Source organism: Botryllus schlosseri, chromosome 6 (genome assembly GCF_051294905.1).
Source record: "Botryllus schlosseri isolate E-star chromosome 6, Bs_hap1, whole genome shotgun sequence".
Taxonomy (NCBI): domain Eukaryota; kingdom Metazoa; phylum Chordata; class Ascidiacea; order Stolidobranchia; family Styelidae; genus Botryllus; species Botryllus schlosseri.
Genome location: NC_137241.1, coordinates 1,852,522 through 1,878,870, shown reverse-complemented (window position 1 = coordinate 1,878,870; position 26,349 = coordinate 1,852,522). Strand labels below are relative to the sequence as shown.

General features: G+C 39.9%; 2 protein-coding genes and 1 long non-coding RNA gene across 3 annotated transcripts in view; all 3 read left to right on the top strand.

The window, feature by feature from the left end:
* Nucleotides 1-26,349, top strand: part of LOC145440140 (uncharacterized) — a 122,383-nt gene that overhangs the window by 36,867 nt on the left and 59,167 nt on the right. The gene's annotated exons all lie outside the window — the stretch shown is intronic.
* On the top strand, nucleotides 538-9,615 carry LOC145441011 (uncharacterized). The gene is made up of 13 exons (XM_080318796.1): nucleotides 538-1,712; nucleotides 1,774-1,874; nucleotides 1,939-2,033; nucleotides 2,099-2,222; nucleotides 2,295-2,382; nucleotides 3,458-3,555; nucleotides 4,505-4,589; nucleotides 4,651-4,750; nucleotides 4,822-5,450; nucleotides 6,215-6,407; nucleotides 6,482-6,603; nucleotides 8,246-8,409; nucleotides 9,302-9,615. The coding sequence occupies exons 1-13, from the start codon at nucleotides 1,706-1,708 to the stop codon at nucleotides 9,446-9,448; spliced, it is 1,953 nt and encodes a 650-aa protein (XP_080174922.1). The 5' UTR covers nucleotides 538-1,705; the 3' UTR covers nucleotides 9,449-9,615.
* Nucleotides 23,783-25,134, top strand: LOC145440749 (uncharacterized). The gene is made up of 3 exons (XM_080318489.1): nucleotides 23,783-24,161; nucleotides 24,644-24,747; nucleotides 24,807-25,134. The coding sequence occupies exons 1-3, from the start codon at nucleotides 24,027-24,029 to the stop codon at nucleotides 24,922-24,924; spliced, it is 357 nt and encodes a 118-aa protein (XP_080174615.1). The 5' UTR covers nucleotides 23,783-24,026; the 3' UTR covers nucleotides 24,925-25,134.

The following is a 26,349-nucleotide window of genomic DNA, read 5'->3' as shown; positions in this document are numbered from 1 at the left end:
TCAATTATTTTTCGACACGCCAACAGCGAGGTCAAGCACGACCACCGAACGCCTAATGAAACCACCTGTCCTTTGGGAAATGTAGGTTTCGCAGCTATCATTGCTTTGTGGTTACGCCAGAATGTTACCGAGCTCTCAGTTCGGCGCAAAGCTATATAAAGAATGTAGCAGTGAGTTCGGCGTTGTAAATCGTACCAGCTCATGTTATGACAGTCTCATCGACTAATCAGTATCGGTTATATTAATAATTTCATCAGATCAATACTATAACAGGATTGCGATACAATGAAAAGACAAGAAGGTGTCGAAACGACTTGCAGTAGTCTATAAAATCAGATAGTAGTAATATAATAACAGAGTATCAAATGTGTTGGGTAATCAATTGCGATCAGATGAGACGTCAATACTCAGATTTGCTTCTTGTACCTATAAGCATATATATATGTCTTTATAAATACGCCAGGCTCAGCTCCTCGGGACACGGCTGGAGTATTAGCCACCGATATATTACGTTGCCACTATGCTATATCGTACTGCTGGTCATGTCAATTAATTGTCGTTGAAACGTCCAGTAATTCGAAGCGCATACGTGAGGCAACAATCGCTCGCTACTTTCCCATACTTGCGAAATCCACGTCAAGTCATAATTCGCGATGGGCGAAATCGAGGGCATGAATGCATAATCGATTCTGAATAGAGTAGCAAGCTTGTAGTTCAGTCCATCATTTGAGTATCACCATGATTATGGATGATTGGCCTAAATTTTGCGCGACCACAGGGAATATAATGCCATTTCCACACCACAGAAGGATAATTTGGTATTCCATCGACCATACATATTTCATTACACTTTGTGACAATGCTTTGGGTCGATTACGACTGCAAAAAAAATGACATTTCTACTAAGGTACGTAGCTTTGTGCTACGAGTATTGGATGTTCTGATGCGATCAAGCGAAATTTAAAGGCTTCCATGGTCGGAAAAAGTACCCTTGTACGCCTTGAAAATAAAAATCTTAGTCGGAAAGGGCGTATATTTTCAAGGCTTGTAAAACCCGTCTCTCACTATATTCGACTCGAATCATTACATTTAATAATCGCTTCTGATTCGATTACTCAAATCACTGTGCATAATCCTAATATGTTAAGAGAGAGTGTGCTTTGGTCTCATTTGTTGATTGATTCTTCCGTTTCGAGAATCTCACTACGTTTTATTGTCTGATAACAACTGTGGTAGTAAAGCGCTAGTTTCTCATAGTCGATTTCGAATCGCATGATTAGTTTTTCCACGTGTGAACTGCAAATGTGTACATAACGAGTGAGAATTGAACTGCGCCGCCAATATATTGGTCTTGAACAGCAACTCTCATTAGGCGGCAGCGAGGTATTTATTACACAACGGGTTGTCGGAAATAATTTTGTTTTGCATAGAAAGCTCGGCGACGGTTACGGACTTTTATCGTAAGTCGATAAATGATATGAAAGTATAGTGTAAGGGTAAGCTATTGATGATTCCACATGCCCGAGAAAGAAATGTAAACCAGAAGGTATAACGGAGTCGTTCGCTGACTTTTCAGCTAATGTATTTAGGAGTATAATATATAGTTAACTATTCCTAAAACACTGGCGTTTTGTAATAATTCATTCGACGGAGGAGGTTACAATATCTCGTAGAAAACCATTCGTAACGCGCGGACATAGCAAGAATGAGAAGTATGCATTAGCTCCTATTGTAGCAATAACCGCACAGAATCTAATCAATCAATTCCCTTAGCTCAAGTCAAGATCGTGGCGTGCGCGTCGCAGGGGAAATTGACGGCCACCGTTCTCGGGCTGAAGAATTACAATTGGAAGGTGGGGTCTGTACTTATAAAGGTGAGACTTGTTAAACGTTGCGAACATTTAAACGGAATCGATGACTTTGACGCATTTATGGTAGCTCTCCATTGCCTCCCACAAGCGCTTGATATCGGCTCACACCATCAAAGTGCAAGCACCCGCGAAGGAAGTCACCCTGCATGAGACAGTCACTTTGTAAGCGTTTTTATAGCTGCCATTCATGATATGTGATAACCATGAAGTTTCAATTCATCGTTTAGCAATTTAACGACTTCTGCTCGCAACAGACGACTTCTGATTGAAGTCTGGTCATCTTCAGCCACTCCTGCTAATTTCTTGGGTTGCACGAGTTTTGGCATACGGAAATTAACGGATTTATCTGCGGTATGCAATTCGCTGCTTCCTTTATTGCCATGATTCCAACTTTTAAGCACAAATTATTTTCTATTTACTTAGGTGATACAGGGATACTTTTATCTGCTAAGCAGAGGGGTCGGATATCAAAAACACTTGGCTGTCAAGCCGTCTCGCCAATCCGATTATGGTGAGAATATAATACCTATTTTCAAATGCTTGTTAAAGATTTCCTATTCGTTAACGAGCGTCTCGTGCATGCGACATTGTAAAATGTAGCATATAGCGTCCGTGCATGAATCAACGTAAGTTTAAATAAGCCCATCAAGTGGCATGTGTCTTGGAAGCAGATTCGGAGAACTAAGTAATTAGATCGAATTAGAATAATTAGAACAAAATCGTAATCTAAGTATAATCTAATTTGTGAAATGTTTTTATGCTCTAATTTTAATTCTGATCTAATTTCTGCTTTTCCTGAAAAAGCTACAGGATAAATGTATGGTGCGAAGCGAGCCAAGCTTGCTGTAAAGATATTTGCCATTCTCATACTTGTGAGATTGAACTATGATTTGATACGAACGGAACTTAGTCAATTACCAAGTTTTTGCGAATTCAATATTTCTACTCTAATTTGGAAAAATTATAATTCCAGTCAAATTACGGAAAAGATTTGCAGCTATAATTATATTTCTAATCTAATTTGGAAAAACTAAAAATTTCCTGGTTTTTCAAATGTGCTCGGAAGTCGATGACAATTTGTGTGCAACAATGATCCAACGTGTCAATTATTTGATGAGAATCTTTAATATGGTAGCACTCAGCTCTGTGTATAACTAAGTCAGAGGTTCTATTCTATTCATGGGTGTATAGGAACGTGTTCGCATACTTTATGCGTTGATGTAAAACTAAGTCGAGGCTAAACTATCCAAGTACTAACTGCGAAAGCAAATCTCTTAATATTTGACTGAACTTACTAATTTCACGGATTCAAGAGTAGGGCCTATGTATTACAAAGTATTACGTCCCAATACAATCTGTTATGCGTTCATTAATTAAAAGTAAATGTATGGAAAACTTGCCTGTCAATAACGATTCATTGTACTAATGTACACGCTTGACATCCTCTTTGTGCATTTATTGTTTTCCTATTGTTATAAGTAGTTTCCGACTTCGATAATTCGTCATTAGTCGCGGTAACTCATTACCAAACGAGATTAGGACCCGTTTGGCATAGCGGGTCATTAACTTTAAACTACTATCAACAGCGAATCACAGCAGGGGATCCTCGCAAATGCAGAAACGCGTGAGGAACAATGGACTGGATCGTGATTTACACCACCGCCGAATATTAGAGCATAAACAGGTTTCGGTTTATTTGTGATGCTATTCATTGTTTCAGTTCGTTTGTTATAAATTCCGGAAGTGTTACATAAGAAGATATCTGGGAGCATGACTAAGGTTAAAAAGAATGCCTGCGGTCAGTCACGCAGGTACTTAATGACCATATATGTCGGATCACATGACGATAACATGACATTGAAGTGTCATATTTCCTGTCAACGTTCTAGAGTTGGGCTTCACAATTCCACAAACAAATAATTGAAATAGGCGGCAAATTTACTTCCCGAATCTCGAGACCCGTCACTGTTTTCTTTATAAAAATATAATAACCCGAGCTTACAAAATGCATCATCAGATGTGGTTAGTCGAGACATTCTTGCGATACAGATCTGCCTTTTTTTAGTTTTCTCAAACTTTCGAAAATTGTTTGAACTTCGAAGGGCCATAATTAATTGTCAATATATTCAGTTCTTCGGCGACACATGCACTCTTTGTGAAAGAAAAATGTGTGTTTACGCCGAAAAGGTGTACAGTACACGATAAAACAGAACGTAGAATTGTACTGACATTGGAAATCCGAAACCATTCGAGCATGTAGCGCCAATCTTATCGAATTAAGAAATCATATATATTGCCTTCTGACTGAGGAAGGTACACGTACGTACACATTACACAGTCATGCACAGCCTGCAAGTGGAGAACTCGATTTGGATATCGCGTCATGGTTTTTTAGGGTTGTATTCAACTGTTACAGTGGCGCTGACTAGACCTATGGGCTATTTAGAATAAGCTAATTGGCCTTATTACGCGTTGGTGTAAACGCTGGAGTTATTGTGTTATCCACCCTATCGCTGTAACTGTGGTCATTCATCTATCACAAAAAAGAATGCTATTATTTTATGCATGCTGTATACACATTCATACGAAATGACTAAAGACTCTTGGATAGTAACAAAATGAACTAATTTCAGTTACAGGTTCCCTCTTCTCTTCTTCAACAAGTCACATTCGAATACTCAGTTCGGACGCCACCTACCGTCGCAGGATTCAATTCAGGTATATTCATTTGTGTCTTTGTTGAATATATGTAGGAAAACGTACGATTTGCGCGTAACAGATCCAGGCAGCTACGACCTGCGTCAAAGCGACACAGTCCTAGCTGTTAACTCGACCCTTGTTACTGATCACGACGCCACCAATTTCCAAAACCTCTTACTGTAAGTTAATTGATTGTTAGTCAAGACGTAATTTTTTGTTTGGTGACACATAAAACATGATATCTCTTCAGAGCTCTGAGTGGCGACGTAACCTTGAAGATTCAACGCATAAACTCCCGGAAATTGCACGCAGACAAGCCTACGCTCACGACGGAACCGCGCAAAAGAAAATTACAACGAAGACAAGGGCTACAACGGAAAAGGAGTAGAACTATCCCGAAAACAAGCAATCAGAAGTTGGAGTTGGAGTCAAAGTCGGATTCTAGCGGAAAGAATGAACTGCTAAATAGACTCAGTGCCATCGGCGGTCACGAAGACTACATACGGTTTTGTGGATCAAGCGATGACAGCGCTAATGTTGATCATCCGAAACACACCGTCAAAACGAATCGCCAAGTTGCTTTATCTTCCGAACGCTCTCAGCAAGCTGTACCTGCCACCAAACATTCAGACAGTAGCGATGCCTCTAACGATTCGGCGCACGAATACAAAATGTGCACAGCCTCGTTTACCTATAGAAAAGACCTCCAAAAATCCGCTAAAATTGTTAGGAGAAGGACTATACATAACAAGACGCCGACCGACAGAAAAACAGTTGACGACAGTCCGACATCTCCGATTTTGCGGAAAAACAAAGGACGCAGATCGTTCATAACAAGGGAATTCGGGAATGCGGAGCATGGAAAAGACGATCATGACGGTTAGCTCTTCGATAACTCACACCATAGTGTCCTATAGGACACTATGCTCACACACACAATGAATCTATAGTATTAATTTATGAAAGCCGCGCAGTAAAAGGTGAATTTTACGTGTGCTACAATTATACGCTCCTTGCCACTAAGAAAATTATTGTTTCGATGGCATTTTCCACTGTGAAAGGCAACACACGAAACATGTAGGACAAAACTACGCACGTTAGTGGAAATGACACATCTGTGAAGTTGTAGTCAACCCACATCATTGTCACAAAGTATAATGAAATAGTGGCAATAGTCGCAAATATATATCAAATCATCCTCAAGGCGACGAAGAACCGGCATTATATTCTTCGTGGTCGCATAAAATGTACGTGTTTGAACTTTCCACATCATTGATACTGGTGTGACTTCATAATAAGTGATACTCCAAGACTCGACTCGCAGGCTAATTCTCCATTCTGAAACGAATCAATCAGGCTACCTAGCCCAATTACTCGACATCAAATGCGATGGTAAACAAATTGAACATCTCATTCCACTAATTTGTCATTAAACAACGACATGTCGGCTATTATATCTCTGCTTATAAGTTGTAATTACACAACATGTGTCTTTATATGCAACAAACTACCCTAATTGATCGCTGTTTATGTAGCCTGGTCTGTTATTGTAACTAAACTATACAATATACATCATATGTGTCAGTATATTATACAAAATGCCCTAATTTATTGCTGTTTGTCATGCCCGATCTGTTATTTAGACCGCGCGGACTTGGGCAACATTGGAACCTTGAAATCAACTTATTTGTCAGCCAGCGAGGCTGACTTAACGAAGCCTAAACGGTATTTATCGATTAGGCCGACGATCAGATTACCGTTCATATCCCCGAAAGAGAACAAGGATCTCCCGAATGCCAACCAACAGCCAGAACACGACAAATTGAAAAAACTTTTGTAAGTATTGATACTTACTTCACATGCCATGAGGATGTCCAGAATATTTCTAAAATATTGTATTATCATTCCAGTCGCATGCGCTCGCGAAAATTAAGGGAGGATAAAGTACCGCACCCGAATGGCGTTGCGGATAACAACAACGAAGGTACCTCGCCTAACAACAAAAGCTTAATGAACATCCTCAAGGACAAAGGTAAGCGTCAAATGTATCCGTCGGCTCCTAATTTTCCTTAGCCCAACTTTTGTGATAGAACCAGCTGACAAAAAGTTGAACAACACCCTTCGGTAGATGTATTTCGCACTGTTGATTTTCGTACAATTACTAAAAATTGACTGAAATGTGCTATAGATGGACCTTAGAAATACACACAGAAGAAGGAATTTTAGTTCGGATGCACCACACCCAGTTCTTTTCGTCCACATGCATGTAATTCAAATAAAACAACCCATATATGATATAACGTGTATATCAAGATTTGATTCGCAAAACTGAACTGAGTCATTCTTAAATGAATGATGATCGAAAAACATACTAACGATGTTATTTTGTAACTTCCAAATACCATGATGTTCGGTGTATCGGCTTTAGAACATAAGGTTTTTGTAACGTTTATGTAAAGTCTGTATTAGGCTCTCGCAGTCAAAATTGTTGAAGGGTCATTTTCCAGGACGCGCCTGGCAGTGCAAGATTACAATACCTAGTTCGACGCATGATGTCAAAAAACTGTATATTTGTTATGAAATTGTGTGCAACCGACTGGTCTAAATTTGCGGCGCGCATGAAGCGCGTAACCGACATTTATGTAATTATACATAATGACCGCTGCATTCGTCGAAAACTATCGTTAACCTATGATTTATTTAACGCGAAGCGCGACGAAAATTCTGGTGGTTTCATAATTAGGTCGAAAATAAATTTGCAATGGGAATTATCTATTGGAATATTGTTATACCTCCTTTCTGGAGCCCCATAGCATTGCACCTACTAAATATTTCTGCCCATTTGGAAATCAAAATCTACCTCTCGGGAACCGTGCCAAGGTTATAAGAACCATTTAAGTATATACCATGAATACGTCTAATAACAACAACAACCACTGAAGTGTGCGGCCGTGACAATCGTGACAATCGACAATTACGAAAGGTCATTACATCGGCTTTATTGGCCAAAAATCCCTAATTAAGGGGCGTTTCGTGTCGACGCAAGCCGCAAGTGTTAGCTATACAGAGGTAATTAGGTCCAGCATTCTCGCCCTAACAAGCAACGTATTGAATTTGCTACTGTCTCGGCAGTAAATCGTCTGCTACTCATATCATAAATTTAAGCCTTCAACTTTGAAGGAAACTTCCGCTGCAATTCTGCTAAAAGCATTTTGAATGAAATTAATTCGACTCGTTTGCGATTATGTAGGCATCACGCTTGATAATAAGAAGATTCCTCCGTGGAAGTTTATTTCTTATTCCTGAATTTGAAGAAGGCGCTGTCCTGTCCATTCACAATTGTCCCGTCCGATCTAGTCTAATTTGGAAAACACTACGTAGCTGTAATCAAAAACTCTATTATACTTCAGAAATGCTGTAAATTTTATATGGTTGTCCAAGCCTGCTGCTGGGGCACCTTCAGCAGTATTAGGACCGCGAGGTTTCGATGAGTTCCTAATGAGATGAGTTAAACCTAATAGATTTGTTTTGTAATGTTGCCGTTGCGAAATCACATCATGAAAAGTATATTGTACTGCCTGTGACTTTATGCTGATGTGAATAGTGATCAAAATTAAATAGAATCAACTCAGTGCACAAAATGTAGTTACGAATCATTCAATTACATTACGCAGGAAAATGCGCTACATTCCGTAGTTTCCTGGCGATCGAGCATAGCGAAGAAAACATTGCATTTTGGATCGACTGCGAGTCTTACAAGGGCAAGAAGCCCAATAAGAGAAGAAAAGCCGCCGACGCAATCGTTCGGAAGTACATGGAAATCGATGGCGATAACGAAGTATGGGAATATCACATTTTCGAACTAGTGATTTTTTGCACACGCGTATGTTTACCTGTGTATGTTATCTCCAGACTGGTAATACATACTATACTACATTTCCAAAATGCGCAGCTTACACCATAGAACTACGATCACTCACCTTTCAAAATACGCAACTAGACCCAACACTAGGGTTGTTCAAAAAAAACTTTTTTTTCCAAATCTCACTCGCCTAATGACTAAATCGTCAGGTTGTCCAAGAAAACGATGCACACCAAATTTGACTCAATTCCAACCAGTCAAGGCCGTGCAATCTTGAATTGAAATTTTTAATTTATTAATAAAAATTAAAAAAAAAAATTCTCAAATTTTTCCGTCAACCCCATGAAATTGTTGAGCTGTCTTCAAAGACGATGCAAAACAAATTTGAGTCAATTCCGACTAGTAGAAGCGGAACTATTTGAGTTTTTCGTTGATAATCCCCGGATCAAGGATAATCTGACAATTATCAACGAAAAAACGCGAATAACTCCGCTTCTACAAGTCGGAATTGACTCAAATTTGTTTTGCATCGTCTTTGAAGACAGCTCAACAATTTCATGGGGTTGACGGAAAAATTTGAGAATTTTTTTTTTTTAATTTTAATTAATAAATTAAAAATTTCAATTCAAGATTGCACGGCCTTGACTGGTTGGAATTGAGTCAAATTTGGTATGCATCGTTTTCTTGGACAACCTGACGATTTAGTCATCAGGCGAGTGAGATTTGGAAAAAAACGTTTTTTTTTCAACAACCCTACCCAACACCCTTAGAAAAGAAATAGAACTCAGAAAACGAGTAGTTAGTTAGTTGACCGTCGAATATAACTATGGATTGGTGGCAAGGTAACGTCTGAATCGTTCATTTTCAGGTGAATATCACAGCGCAAATTCGGGCAAGGGTAATGAAAGGCCTCTCGTCCCCAACATTGGATCTCTTTCAGGAGGCGCAAGATTATATTTATCGCTTGATGGAGTCTGATCCCTATCGCCGATTCATAAAGAGTTCAAAATCGTGAATGAATGGGTATTGGACGTAATAACCGACACGCGAGCGCGCTGCACAGTGTACGTGCGGCTAGACTGTGATTGAGAATTACAACGCGATCTTGGATATGCACCTTGAGCACTATGGAATTTCCTTTTCTTGAATAAATACTCCATTTTAAAAGTATATCACGTGTTTCTATTTCTGTAGCTAAAATCTCTCGACTCCCATTTCTAGAAACAGAATACTTTCTACGAGGTTGCTACTGCTGACTATCGTTGTAGTCTCAAATTTTCAGAGTTTGAATTAGAAACGTCTAAAGTTGCAGTTCTTTCCGTGTAAAAGCCGCGGCCAATTCGATCAAAATGAAGACAGCATGACAAGTCAGTAATTGAGCTATGTAAAACTCTTTATAATCGTAGGCAACTAAGTGGATGTTCAATTGATGCGGACTCAGGAGTCGTCTTAAATATTCTTGGAGGCTCTATAACAGTGGTAAGTGGAGGGTTCGTCGGTTTTAAATTTATGGAATGCCACGTGAATAAAAGTGAGCCAAGAAGTTGTCAATGTAATGCTTTGTTCGGGGATGGTTGTGGTACCTTATTCGTTGCCCTCGGCTGTGCAAAAGAAGTTTGGAAAACATTGATATATCATGATAAATATAGCTTTCTGTCAACACCCACCGTACTCGTTCAAGGCAATGACATGTTGTATTTGTTTCCCAAATGGGCAGTTTACGTCCGTGCCAGGTTGAATATTTTGAATCATGATGAGTTGTTTTGGCGATCGAGAACCAAGCTTTGACGAGAGCCACAGGAAAGCTTAGTGAGGGATGTTCTTGAAGTTTGTTTTTGCGACTCGTGTCTGGGTGTCTGCTGAATGAGCAATCGTCAATTTTCCAGGTGAAGCATGACACTCATCTTTGTTTCGGCGAGAATGAACGTTACTAAACCCATTCCCAATAATACTATTCGTCAGTTACCAATGGTAGTAATATACGGTCCCCATCAAAACCTATTGTAGGCGTCATATGCGACTCCGTCATTGGGAAAGATCGAAAACGACCGCTTTAGATTCTGCTAGCCGCCAATGCAGCTGTAGGCTAAGGAAAGTTGTTCTCACGGCAAAAAAATGTATTCCAGAATGTCTTGCTTGTATTAGTCGAAATTTAGCAACGATATCTCAAAGTCCTTGTGAAACTGTGGTAGTAGTAAGTCCAAGTTCGGTATCGGTAGACTTACCTAACTTAGAGTTACCATACGTCCTCCAATAGGAGGATTTGTCCTCGTTTTTCAGGTTTTTGAAAATGTCCTCTGAGGACGGCTAAATGTCCTCCTTTTTGACAATTCGTCCTCCTTTACAGCTTTTAGAGCTAAGATAAGGGATAGATTCGAGCCAAATGGGCATAAATGACGCTAAATAGGAAATTCGTGGTTCGAACGAAAGTGACAACCTTTTTTTAGTCGACCAACGTAAAGTGTGAAAGAAAAACTGTATTTTTGAAATTGAGTCGGAAAGTTGACCTTTTTCTTCCTGTGGGATAAATTTACCATTTCTTCAGGATTTTCCTCAGGTATGCTAAGTTTGAAAATTTTGAAAACGTGTCCTCCTTTCCCGATTCCAAAATATGGTAACCCCACCTAACTACTAAAAGTGGCGTCGCATTCCAACACAAGTTCTTGGCCTGACAGATTATGAATGTAACACGGCAATTCAGTGCAAGTATTCAATAGCAATGGGTAAAGTGGTTATAAATGCTGCATGAGTCTAACAGCTTACGATGAGAGTCGTATATTGGTATTAAGTGAGCGACATCAAAGAATGCATATTGCATGACTATCGACTAACGGTTGCGGTAAGTACTAAGGTAAGTAGCCTACTGTACAACCAGTGTTGCCACTCGAGGCTCGTAAAAAACACGAATCGATTTGTCAACTATAATCACAAGATCGACAATAAATACACTAGTTTTGAAATTTAGGGCAAATCTATAGCATAAATCATAAAATATGAGGGGGTGCATTGATTAACACTATAGGGTAAGTTTTTGCAACTTTGCAACTTTTTTTACAGCTTCCGACAGCTTCGTAGATACTCAGAATCTATAGGTACTATGGTGTTTTAAGCTGTTTGGAGGGATTAAATAGTGTAACTTTTTGCAACTTTTCTCTATTTTTAATAGCCAATTTTTACTGCAACTTTTATAGAATATTGCGTAAAAACGTGAAGGAGTGATTTAAAAACATACTATTAACTATTTCTAGTATGGTTCTACTCTCTTCGATTTTCATACCAAAGAGCTATATAATGGGTTGGCTGCATCTCACTGTTATCTATGACACAATGGAGAGAAGTTCAACTCCCCCTGCCAGGTACGACGGTGCCGGAATAATATGTAAATAGATCGCTTTATTAATTCTGTCGTTTAAATGTGAAATAGATTCCATTTCGTGAATTACATTTTCACTGGGTCCCCTTCTTCAGGCTACTGAGTTTGTTAAAGTCGCCAAGAGTGAGTTTTTCGGCAATGCCTTGGGTCAAGTTTGCAGACCTAGGGGTTTGGTGTGTGTTATTCTACTTGTTTTAGGGGAGGGGTTTATCGCTATGCTGTTTGGAATTTTTGGGGAAAATAATTCCTGCATTGCGTAATTTTGTTGCTGTGTCCTGGGGAAAAATGTAAATATGGGTGGTTTCGTCAGACCGTTGAATGCCGAGGTAACAAATTTGACAGGTCTGCAGGAACTCGGTTATACAACGGAGCATTTCGAGTGTATCATACCCTAATAATTCAACAAAATTATAAATGCAACTTTTTACTGCAACTTTTGTTTAAATTAAAAGCAATTTTCTCGTGATTTTAGTGCAATAAAAACTTGCCCTAATTAACATCAATGACGTTACGAGAAGACTTAACAAATAACAAATCCATCACGTTTTTGCAATCTTTTTCACATCAGACACCGTAGCCCGTAGCAAATCCAATTTTTTTCTGGCACTAAATTCAAACAGATTCTCGCGAATATAAATAATGTCCACTACATTCGATCCATCCAATCCGATTGAGGGATATAAAAACCGGTGGAGCGTCATACACTCACGTATCAATGAGTGGTTTTCCAGCTTTTCCATAGTCAAAAGGGTCAAAGAAAGCTACACAGGAACATTTTAATCAATTAAAAACATCGAAGCCAAATCACTAGAGGCAAGCAAAGAATGTCCATGCAAAATTAGAATTGAGAGTTATGACGTCACACCATTTTCCAATTCAAATATTGTACCCCAAGACATTTACGTCCTTCACAACACCAGCGATATTTAACTGATTGTATATCCTTGGGCTACACTGAATATGCAATCATTCATGAATTGCACCCAAGGGAATTCGGGCAAGTTATCATATTCGCTTCTGTCACCGGCTCCCTGTTTTGGGGACTTAAAAACCGGTATCAGGCTAGGACATGGTTGGGCAATTATTTTCCTCCGCGGGCCAAATGAGAAGTAGAAAATACGTTGGTGGGCCGAGTGAGAAAATTTAGTTGTATTTTCCAGCAAATTTTAATTTTATTTCTAAATTACTTGGTTATTAATGCTGCTCAGTGAATATGTTAATCTTAGGTAGTGAGAAAGTGGCGGTTAAATAAAAATTTATTTATTTGTCGTCATGACTCGAAACAATAATGTTAAAGATGATACATTTTACCTCTATATAAACCCCTATCCACGTTCTTCTATTAAGACACTAAAACAGTGGTTCTCAAACTTTTTTAGACACGCTTCCCTTTATGATAGTGAAAATGTTCGCCCCCCCCCCCCCTATCATGATATCACAAAATATTAAAAAGAGCAACGAGAATGCTAGCAATCCCAACGGATGGTTTTATGACATGGCAGGTTATGGCTGAGGATGAGAGAATTCTGAAATATCAACGTCGGATAACCTACAAAGCCATAACTACATCACCTTAATCTAGGGGTAAATCGCGCGGAGCGCGAAAAAAATGTCTTTTCATTTCGGCTTCGCGCCCCTTTTCAGATGCTTTAACGCCCCTCAGTTCGAGAACCAATGCACTGAAATTTATATGGCATAGTACACAGTTTATTGTCTCGATCACTGCCTTCCGAGCATAGTGTGCAGCTCAAATAGTCTTGATGTTGAGCGAAGCTTATAGTTTTCCTGAAATTCGCCCTCCCTTGAACGAGTGTTTCGTGTTTTTGCCATAATTAAAATTTCAGCAAAAACTAAGAGGACGGGTCTACTCCTATTTCCAGCATACAAATATTTAGTGCTCTAACCTTCTTTGAATTTCAGCGTTCGGCTTTCTTTTTTTGACATGCCCATTCATCCTTTATGGGTGATATATATGATGAGTCATATAGTAATCGCCAGCACTGATTGACTTGTTTGACGAACTAGGAATTTGGAAATGTATCATGTAACTATTTGAAACACATACCGTATAATGCGCATTGTGACAATGGCGAGGCAACAAATAAGGTAAACTAAAGTTAATGGAAAGAGTTAATTCTTGTGCCATCAATTGCTACTCATTTTGCCACATTGTCTTTATTTTGAGTCTGGATTATGCATGCGAGGTACGTAGGCAGCGTAATCGTGGCATATTATTGAACACTTGAACAGGTTTTAAAGTCAACGAATTTCCTGTTTAGTTGATACAGCCTATATAGTCAACGCGACAACATTAAAAAAGCAGGTTTTATGTTATGAATTCCGAGCAACCTTTCATAGGCCGCATTTGGCCGGCGGGCCGCACTTTGCCCAGGTCTGGACTAGGATCTTCACTCTGCCAGTGATAGAAATAAGCGACACCAAGGCAATTTACGTATGGGGTTTGTTCTTGTGCTAAACGAGCAAGTGTAGACAGATATTAATTAACATTCCTTGTAGTATATGTCATATAAAGCATCAAAACAACATCTTAATTCAAATGTCTTATTGCATGTAAAAACACTAGATTTGCAGAATTTTGATGACAAATACAATATAACACCAGGCCAGGTAGAAATACACTAGATCTAGTGTAAAACACTAGGAGTAGCAACTTGGTGTACAATGTGCAGTGCATAGTGCATGCGGCCGTAGAAGGGAATTTGTGCGGCCGTGGACTCGTAATTCAATTAGTATGTGTTGGCAGCCGTCAATATGCAATTTGAATTTACGAATTGACTACCGATTTCTTGAGAGATTTTAATTGATCATAAAATTATTTTCGCGCTGGGCGCGATTCAATGTGGTTTCATTTTTCGATTTCAATATAGTAGCGCCCTTTGCAATCAGAGCCCACAGCACCGATTCGAACGGCAGAGGATAAAGACGCGCTCCATATAGAAGTATCAACTCGGAATCGTGCGCTCCTCCACACTATACCGATAATCCTGATGAGAGGTCAAGAAATAGCAGCATACAAGAAAGTGACTTATAACTATTGGCCGACCCGAAGATGCATCATCATTTATAACTTTCCCTAAATCTTCGAAAACAACCTTCCGTCAACTCTACCGGTGAGAGAGAGACAGGGAGATGATATTCTTTTTCGCCTGCACCATCGAGATGCTTTGACGACAGAGTTGCGATACGGCCGTGAGGTCACCTAGTCTGCGCCCCCATTTTTCTCCTCCATGCTATCCGTTTGCTGAGCGCCTCGCGGGATAGCGGTGGATAACAATTTTCGATTCTTTGGTATGACCCCGGCCGGGATCGAACCAGTGTTGGGATCAAGTCACTACCTTCGAGTCACGCGTCATTTCGAGTCATTGCACATTTTGACTCGAGTCAAGTCAAGTCAAGTCAATCGATATTCAAAGGTGACTCGAGTCAAGTCAAGTCACTCGATTTTCGGAGGTGACTCGAGTCAAGACGAGTCAAGTCAAGTCAAGTCAAGTCACGAGTCAAGTCACAATTCAAGTCAAGTTGATTCTTCGAAGTATAAGGCATGATTACGTCATTGCATTTTGCTAGCTGTCTGAAATACAGATTGAGTGGTCATTGATTTTGAACCGATAAACGAATATATAGAGTTAAATATACACTCAAGAAGGCGCTGTATTGGTCACATATACGTAGAACGGCTAAACTACGTAAGTAATTGCATACCCTGAGTTTATAATTATACCAGCCCAAATAGAGAATAGAGAAACAAATTGATAAGATGAAATACATTAACCATTTACATATTGATGTGATACAATTCGAGCCTGCGCCAATGGTTGAGGACTATAAAAACTATATTCGAATTCAATTTCAATAAAACAAGAGATTTGGTTAAGATAAGAATAGGTAACAGAAATAGACATTTTGCTATTAAATAACTTTACTATACTAGTTTACGACAACGAAATCTGTAAGCTTTGATCGCTTCCTTTGCGGTCAATTTATTTGTGGGAGAACAATGGAGGGTCAGTAAAACGCACGATCATTGAATGATTGGTCGCTCTCACAGGTTACACCAGCTGACCAGCGTTTCGCGAACAATCCGACCATATGCAAGATAGAGTGATTTTTATCGATACGGATTACTTGATGACTTGAAATTGACTCGTGAATTTTGCTCCGAGTCACGAGTCAGTCCACATTTCTGATACACCGAGTCAAGCCAAGTCAAGTCATTTTTGCAAAGTGACTCGAGTCAAGTCAAGTCATACGAAAAAGGTGACTCGAGTCATGACTCGAGTCATCCCAACACTGGATCGAACCCACGACCCAACGACCTACCGATCGAGAAGCCGGACGCATCACCATTACACTATCTCTGAATCAGATCACATGGCTCGAGAAAGGATAAATGTTTGGTAGTAATATGTAAAACCACTAATATTAATGACGAAATTCATTAGTCAATCTGAAATTTTTTTCGCGCTTGGTGCGACTGTGAGCAAATTCCACCGCATGACCAGAACAGTGACCCACTCGCGATTTCGTTGCGTATAATATGCCTATACATCAATAAATAGATTCGTCCGGAGTTCACCGCAAATGGACATAGTAGACACTTTAGCATGGGTTTGGCGTCCAGCTAGTCCATTACGACCATGCCTGGAATGCGGCCGTAGGCAACATGAGTAGTCGAAATGCGGCCGTGAATGGCAAAAAGGTCGGCCACCCCTGGCATAGTGCAAAACACTGCTGCCACGGGCACCAGCAATGCTTCTCTTTCGTACAACTTCTTGGCGCTGCTGTAGCGCCACAGCGACCTGTGTCGTCGTTATGCCAAAGTCGGCACTGCGAGACGATAATGCGTATCGCTTCATAGCACCGCGATCGCCGAAAACGCTCTCCATTAAAATTTGTTGAAGGTTGACTTCATGCGGGAATACACTATCCAAAACGATGTAAGTCTAGATAGGCCTACATCCATACATATTGCCTCACCTGTCGTTAGAGTGAGTGAGTGAAAATTTTGAAAACCCTCGATGATTATTGATATTTTCCGTCGATGTTCATAAATAACTAAATCTGAACATTTTTTCACCCAATATCATCAATTTGCCTCATTATTATTCAAAAATACAGCGCGAAAGGAGAGGTGAGGCACGGGTGAGGCACGGGTGAGGCACGGGCGGGTCGTGCCTCACTTGGAACAATGCAATTCATCATAAATAGCTCGGAATTCATAATAATTGGTATCAATCAAATGCTATCGTCGCACTGATTCTGAAAATCCAAATATTAGCAGTGTCAGAGCACCAGAACTCCCCAAAAATCGTCAAAGAAGGTGACAGTCGGCTTTATTATAGACAATGCCAACGCAGAAAAACAATGGCCAGAGGAGGCACAAACGAATCTAGCTCATGCACTATTCGCTAACAATCGGACAATTGCAGCAAAGTGAAACGCTCTATCGATTTCGGAATCCAACAGTCTTGTAGGAATTGCATAGTAGCGACGACAAATATATATGTTATGTATTTCCCATCCATAGATACGTTAAATTGTGGTATGTGATAGCTACTAGCATAGCCTATTGTCGTTTTTTGTGGCCTTGATGCTGTGTTCAAATTCAATAGCTGTATAACCTTAAATTGTGATATGTGATTGATGTACTTACATAGCCTGCGTTGTCGTTGTTTGTGGTCGTTTATTGTGTTTTCGACTGCAATAGTTATTTACACCAGGTCGATTCTAATGACATCTCTATCCCCAATCATGAATATCACCCTGATTTGTCACAGGCTGGCTGATGTCTAATCATTTAGGTGTGATAATAGTGAGTGACATATTTAGTTTTGCTGATCAAATACAGAACCGCAGTGATTAAACAGCGCGCTTGGGGCTCCCAAAATGGAAGAGGATTATATATCCAAGCTTCGGGATTTCTCAAAACTGGAGTTTCGCGCAAAAATAGAAGTGATCAGCAACGGAAGACCAACGCCGCAACTAAAAGGTTTGCTTCAAAATATGGGAAAGAAGAAAATGCGCACTTTTCAATCGGACTGGTATACCCGAAAAGAATGGCTGTGTGGCTGCGCTTTAAAAAATCGTCTTTACTGCTTTCCCTGCCTTTTGTTTTCAACTTCTAACAATGTCTGGACTACCACGGGATATTGTGACTTGAAAAATTTGCCACGAAGCCTCAGCAGACATGAGAGATCGACAACTCACATTCAAAGCACGATTTCCGCAAAATATTTCGGAAATTCCAGGATCGATACGGCTTTGAACGAACAGCGGAGACTCGATATTAGCATCCACAATGCAAAAAGTAACGGAAAACCGAGATATTTTAAAAGACCTGATTAATGCAACCTGCTTCTTAGGTAAACAGGAGATAGCATTTCGAGGCAACAATGAGAAGGCAAGCTCTACTAATCGCGGCAATTATGTAGAGCTGTTACATGCTTTTGCCGAGAAAGATGAAAGGTTGGCAAGACATTTGGAGACATCCAGTGTGTTTTCTGGCTTGTCAAATCGAACGCAGAATGATTTAATTGAGGCAGTCGGTGATGTATTTCGTAATGATATAAAAAGTGAGATTAATGCTGCCAAATTTGTCGCTGTAGAGGTAGACGAGACAACGGATGTCACAAATAAAGCACAGATCTCTGTTATTATACGCTATGTAGAAAAAAGGGGATTTGACTGTGAAGTCAAGGAGGCCTTTTTGGGATTTGATGACGTAAGTGAGGACAGACGAGCCTCTGCGGTAGCTTCGTATGTCTTGGGTGTATTGAAAAAATACAGCTGTGTCGAAAAGCTAGTAGCTCAGACATATGACGGGGCTGCTGTGATGGCATCAGAGCTTAATGGAGTGCAAGCTAAAATTAAAGAAAAAGTACCAGAGGCCATGTTCACACACTGCTATGCACACAAACTTAACCTTGTGCTCCAGCATTCAGCAAAATGTATGCCTGAGAGCAGAGCGTTTTTTAAAACACTTGAGGGACTAGGGTCATTTTTTAGCAAATCCTCGAAGCGCACCCGTTTATTGGATGAAGTTGTGAAACGGCGCTTACCAAGAGCAGCGTCCACAAGATGGAGTTCAAATTCCCGCCTGCTACCGACAACAAGCATGTACCAATCTGATATGCGTGCCGTATTTCGTATCATTATTGAGAATCCTGACAATTGGGATAATGAAACTCAAATGATGGCCGCTGGATATTATCGTTGGCTGACAAAAGCACCAACATGCTTTTTAATTATGGCATATGAAGACGTATTTTGTGAAACCGATGCGCTTTTTAGAGTGTTGCAAAACAAGGTCATGGACATTGGCTATTGTTGTGCGCGAATCCAGGACACCATCGAAGCTGTTGAACGCATGAGAAGAGAGTTTAACATGATGTACCAGCGATTTGAACAGAAATGCAGTAGACTTGAACTAACCGATAGCGGAAGAAATCAGTCGGTCAGAGATGAGAGAAAACGAATGTTCTACAGCATTCTGGATAACATCCTTGTTCAAATGAAAGCTAGGTTCGATCATTTTGGGGAGCTAGCTTTCCTCGGTTTGGTCGACTGTACAAAATTTAATGAGATGTCACGACATTTTGATGACACCAAACTACAGAGCCTGTCAAAATTTGCAAAGTTTTTTGACTTTGTTAGACTAAAGACTGACCTCATCGGACTGTACAGCTCGCAAACAGTGAGGAATCTGCTTCAGACGGTTCCAGAGGCCACAAAGTTGCTCCAACTGGTGCTAACTGTGCCAGCTACTACAGCGTCAGTGGAAAGGTCTTTCTCTGCGTTAAAAAGACTCAAGACATACAGTCGAAATAGGACCGATTCAGGGCGACTTTCCTCTTTGGCCCTCATCTCAATTGAGGCGAAGAGACTTTTGAAACTGAAGGAGAACAAGGAGGACTTTTACAACGAAGTCACAGAAATTTTTGTGGCAAAGGATAGGCGCATGGACTTTATTTACAAATAATGTCCACAAACAGTGTCCGTTCCAATAATACCGAAATTAAGTTCTTGAATAATATTTCTTGTGTTTCTTTTCATACTTTTCGTTGAGTAATCTGTAATAAATCGATTAAAACTGAATATCTCGCGTGCGTGCGTGTTTGTGTGTGTGTGTGGGGGGGGGTCCGTGCCTCCCCAACCACGAACCTCACCGCACGTCACTGTGACATATCGATCTCGCCTTCCGTCACCTGCTTTTATCTTCTTGTACTTTCATTCAGTGTGCATGCCTCCTCTTTACATCGTCTAGGCCGAGGTGGGATGTCTGATCTCAAACACTACTCCTAGCCGTTTCGGCATCTTCCTATCATTCATTGTATTGCAGTCTTGTGATGAAATTTTATGAATATACTTGAACTTGGTACAGTAAAAATGGCATTTGATACTACTATATAGATAAGTGGTCTAATCTCGTTGCAAGTCTTTCGCTGTTTTAAACAGCTGGGCACATACAAGTTGTGTAATTTTGATCGTAAAAGTATTTTAAATAGACTCATTGACAAAGGGCGTGTAATGTACTTGCATCGACTGAGTCACATTAACACTATACAGTTCATTTTCGTGACACATTGAATAGTGCTGTTTTATTCGTTTGAGTGACATAAATACAGTTTGAACATTGATAAGTGCCCCTATAAACGGTTACTTTGAACGACACATTGTATGTGGACGATCCATTGAGCTAGGGTAGGGTTACCATATTTTTGTGACACAAATTCCGGACGCTCGTCAGCGCCCACTAGTGGATTTTAAAATGAGGTATGAGCACATTGTCCAGTAATATGACGTCACACCTGCAAAGCTTTGTCTATCGACTAGAAGTGGTCACAATCCGGTTAAGGAGTATATGGTTGTGTGTTGTAAGTTGTAACCAGGTTCGAAGCCCCATTTTGTCAGCCCATCATCCACAAATAAACATTAATTTTGGGCCCTCCGTAGTATATAATGGATGCAACTTCTGGGGGCTTAGTATATGCATAATGGTCGGTAAATGATTTGAATGAATTATGTCAATACTACTGGTTCCTTCCAGAGTTGGATCAATTACATTATTTCAGTTCAATTACAATTACAATTACAATTACTTTCATGAATGTTTCAATTACATTACAATTACAATTACTCCATGCTAAAAATATCAAATTACAATTACAATTACTCCTTGCATGCTTCAATTACATTACAATTACAATTACAATTACTGCTGTTGAACATGTAATTGAATAATCATAAATTCAACCGTGCTCCTTGACAACCGTAGCGTCGTATTTAACAACAATTCAAGTCTAGTTCAGATTGTGTAGTAATAAATGCGTTTATGCCGTACATATTATGCTATGTAAGATGTCATTGTGACGTGTTTTGTATGCTCGGTAATTATGGCTCACGTAATTGGAAATGTAAAATGTTTTTTACCTAATTTCCTATGGGTTAGGATTAAGGATAGGGTGCAGTATGTCGTTGAAAAAGTATTATAATATATGCACGTGTTGGATTCGCGTATATAGCATATAATTAAAGAAATAATATTATCTTTATCGAGGGACGTAGGAATTAGGATGAGGAGTAAAAACAAAACCGTGCTTTGTCAGATAAGACGTTATATAATATCCAGTGGTCTGGTTAGTTAGCCAGACGAAATAACGATGCAGCATCGTGATCTGAAATCGTATTGTGGATTGCCAACCCACGGATAGATTATAGATAACTAACCTACGGATAGATGGGCAACACGTGATTCACGGTCGAGAGCCCAGATGCCGTCAGATTTGTTGTCGCTTCATAGCGTGAAGCGGCAGGTTGTTGGCCAGATTGATGTTTGGTGCAGATAGGATATAGGGCAATCACAACAGGTTATTTAGTGATACAGTACACAGGCACTGGCGCGGCTATCATTGCATCAATATCAGGAGGATATTTCATGAGCAAAATAAGTCATGATATTCACTCCATTATTAATTGGTTTCAATATTGACTTCGGCTGAGATTTCCTTGAACTATTTTGGTTTGTATAATCATTAGAGCGGCCATTTTTTGACATGTCAAAATTTGTCAAAATCGTAGTGGTAAAAAGTTGCCTATTTCTGAGCCAAAAACGTTTTTTGATGCTAAACTACTTCGTTAGGACAGCTATAGTTCCTACCAGAAATGAAGATCTAAGAAGTTGGCTACAATTTTAACATTATGTGGTCAAAAAACGCCCTAATAATCAGAGATAGGTTTTAGTATGTAGTGCTAAATAAAGAGAATATGTTTTCATAATCCAGGCATAATTGATATGGAATAATTATATTTCGAATTACTGACTGAGGATATCATGTGTGCGTAGGGCTGGGCACAATGATTCTCGAATCTAAACATAATATGATTGCGGTGGAGGATGCATCAACGAGTCACAACTGGAGCTATTTCACTTCGAAGTCAGCTGTCATAAAATAATCCAGTTTTTGGGCAACATAGTCTTCTTGCTTTGCATGTTGATACTGCCTAGCCATGCAAAGATTCCTCCTATGTAAAAAAGAGGTAAACCAACACTATGGCTGAAACCTTGACGTTGGTGTGTTGGCTTTTGTCCAATATCAGCTGGCAGTCCACTTCGCAATGGTGACATATCAAACTGACACATATATCCTCAGTATTTATTATTTTCAATATTTAATATTATCTTATATATATTATTCAATCGACTTTCGCTTGGGTATTGGGGATGCATCGTAGCCGTAGGGCTTTGCCGATCTTTTCATTGCCTTTGATTGGGTGACATGATGGATGTCGTACGCTAGATGTGGAATATCCGGATTTGTCCGTCTTCTCCCCATTTGTCTCTGCAATCACAATCCCAGTCAATAATCTAACGCCTTATTACGTTTAAGTATCTTACTAAATTTCCAAAAAATGCCTCTAGCACATCTTGCGTGAACGTTCCAAGGGCCAACTTGGGCATTTCTTCGATGAGACGATCGCATAGACCCACCATATTCCGTGACGTGAAAATTAGGCCTAGGTTATTGCTGGAACAAAGAAGATACCATTAGATGGACTCTTTACTGATCCAAATCCGTACGCTCCTGTAAGTCCAATTTTTCTATGCTCCGATCCTCAGTATCTCCTCAAGGTAGCTTTACCTGATAATTTTAGATCATATAATTGTAATACGGTGAGCACTACCAGAGGTGGTCAAAGTAGTCAAGAAAGCTACTCAAGTAGAAATAGAAGTAGCGATGAAAAAATCTACTCAAGTATGAGTAAAAGTACTTCTTCCATAAGCAACCTAAAACTACATGGAGTAGAAGTAGAATTGACTGACTTTGAAGCTACTCAAGTAAGTAGTTTTGAAAACTATTGTAATTCGTTCGCATGGACTGCCAAAAGCTATGAGGAAGGAGTAAAGAGCTTGATTCATATTGATCCATCCCAGGCGGGGTCAATTTTTGACAGAATAGGCAGTCGTCCATATCATGGGATGTAAATGATAGTATTGATATGGAATGTGCTACTAATTCTTTGTTTACTTGAACACCCCGTTTTAGAGAATATCATGGCATGGCGCCCTCCCCCATATTATAAGGCGCCTAGTTTAGTCGATGAGCATTGGTGACAAGTTGTGTCGGATACGGCTTCAACACTTTGCGCGATTAGTAAACGTTAATTAAAAATATGGCAGTTCGTATGTTTTCAAAATGTTTACAAAATAACTGAAACAATGACAATAATGCCCGTAATTTGAAGAGAAATACAAAAAAGCGGTAATATATAATGTGTCGTTTGTCCAGAAAGTTTCAACGGTGGTCTGCTAGAACAGGTCTAAGTCTAACGTTAAAAAAAGTCAATATTCACTTTTCCGGATTTGGACACGTCATGTTACTGCTAGATTGCGAAACGATAGTATCAAATGTTATGGTGGGGGGGGGGGGGGGTCATAGTTACTGTGATGCTGTGTGAACGTAACCCGATATCTTAGATTATATTCAGTGATACTTTCGTTTACACATATTTGTCACACCGTATCTACCGCGCGCGAAGCGCAACGAAAATTCTGGGTATTACTTGACTTATGAAAATTAAATGTTAGTAGGCCTACCATGTGAAAACAGTCCCAAAATTCCATACCCGATATATTCTTATATCCTAACAGACGGAACTCTCCGGAACTCTCTATTCATCGAAAGCAGAGGGATCTCGATACATGAACATGAATGGGAGAGGGCAAGATATATTATGGACGGATATCCAAAAACTGTTTGACGTGGAGTCGCGCAGCCTGGCACTTTACCAGTCGGGACTTCCATTGGCCCATGTTAATTTAAATCCACGATCTAAAGTAGGCAAAAAATATGTTTGACACCTCTGGTCTAGATCAGTGCTTTTCAACCGGTTGGCTGCGTCCACTTGGGCCGCGAAGACATTTTAAGAAACGATGATATATCCCAATTTGTAGATCTGTTCTCTACCACGAAGACCAAGTCGAAAAATGTCAAAATTTTCAACGCTTTCTTCCACTTTGGATGATGATTCTGGAACATGTAATTGACGGACCTGCGGGGCTCGTGCACTTTCGGACTAAACTCACTACAGCCTTACGGAGAAAATGAGTTTTTGGTCCCAAAGTGCACGAGTCCCGCAGCTATTCGCTCTATTGTCTGTAGTGGTTTGAACGTTTGTCGCAAAAGGATGTGTGGTGGGCCACGCAATGAAATCTGGATGGAAAGTGGGACGCGAACTGAAATAGGTTGAGAAGCACTGGTATAGATGATGCGCTTGCAATCATTCACTGGGCTGAAATGTGACTGTTTTTCATGCCAGATGAATGTCAGTTTGGCTACGGCTGTATTGAGTCACAAAGTTGGAAATTGTTTGAAAGGGATGGGAGCAACCGGTACATCTGATTTTGTTCTGATGATGGAAAGGTACGAGTAACGAATTTTCACTCATATAACAAGGGGCTTGATTTTATGACCTAAAACAGATGGTTCAATATCGTCACATGCCGCATTAGTTATCCGATATGCAGCCTGGACGATGAAAGAATTGCATGGCTGCGTGAATTTGCCCGTAGTTTGCTCACCCCTGCGTTAGATTATTGACTGGGATTGTGATTACAGAGACAAATGGGGAGAAGACGGACAAATCCGGATATTTCACAGCTAGCGTACGACATCCATCATGTCACCCAATCAAAGGCAATGAAAAGATCGGCAAAGCCCTACGATGCATCCCCAATACCCAAGCGAAAGTCGATTGAATAATATATATAATATAATATTAAATATTGAAAATAATAAATACTGAGGAAATATGTGTCAGTTTGATATGTCACCATTGCGAAGTGGACTGCCAGCTGATATTGGACAAAAGCCAACACACCAACGTCAAGGTTTCAGCCATAGTGTTGGTTTACCTCTTTTTTTACATAGGAGGAATCTTTGCATGGCTAGGCAGTATCAACATGCAAAGCAAGAAGACTGTGTTGCCCAAAAACTGGATTATTTTATGACAGCTGACTTTGAATTGAAATAGCTCCAGTTGTGACTCGTTGATGCATCCTCCACCGCAATCATATTATGTTCAGATTCGAGAATCATTGTGCCAAGCCCTACGCACACATGATATCCTCAGTCAGTAATTCGAAATATAATTATTCCATATCAATTATGACTGGATTATGAAAACATATTCTCTTTATTTAGCACTACATACTAAAACCTATCTCTGATTATTAGGGCGTTTTTTGACCACATAATGTTAAAATTGTAGCCAACTTCTTAGATCTTCATTTCTGGTAGGAACTATAGCTGTCCTAACGAAGTAGTTTAGCATCAAAAAACGTTTTTGGCTCAGAAATAGGCAACTTTTGTACTATTACGATTTTGACAAATTTTGACATGTCAAAACATGGCCGCTCTAATGATTAGACAAACCAAAATAGTTCAAGGAAATCACAGCCGAAGTCAATATTGAATCCAATTAATAGTAGAGTGAATATCATGACTTATTATGCTCATGAAATATCCTCCTGATATTAATGCAATGATAGCCGGGCCAGTGGCTGTGTACTGTGTCACTAAATAACCTGAACATCGTGATTGCCCTGCACCAAACATCAATCTGGCCAACAACCTGCCGCTTCATGCTATGAAGCGACAACAAATCTGACGGCATCTGGGCTCTCGACCGTGAATCACGTGTTGCCCATCTATCCGTAGGTTAGTTATCTATAGATAGATGCGCAAAATGTGAGTCACGGATGAATGCAGCGACAAACGTACTGCAGAGCCGGCTAAAAGCAGCAAACTTTGTAGTCCTAGAGCTGGCGATCCATGCGTCCAAATTTGATGCATCTGGTCTTTATCGTAATCTATTGATGTACTAATTCCGAAAATACAAAATAAAATCTCGTCAGGGCAATGTAACTGCTCCAAAATCGCCGTTCAAGGCCGACTGTTCTGAAAAGTGAGAGCGCTGCAGCAGCATGACCACAACAATTACCAATTACGCCCAGCGATTGTTCA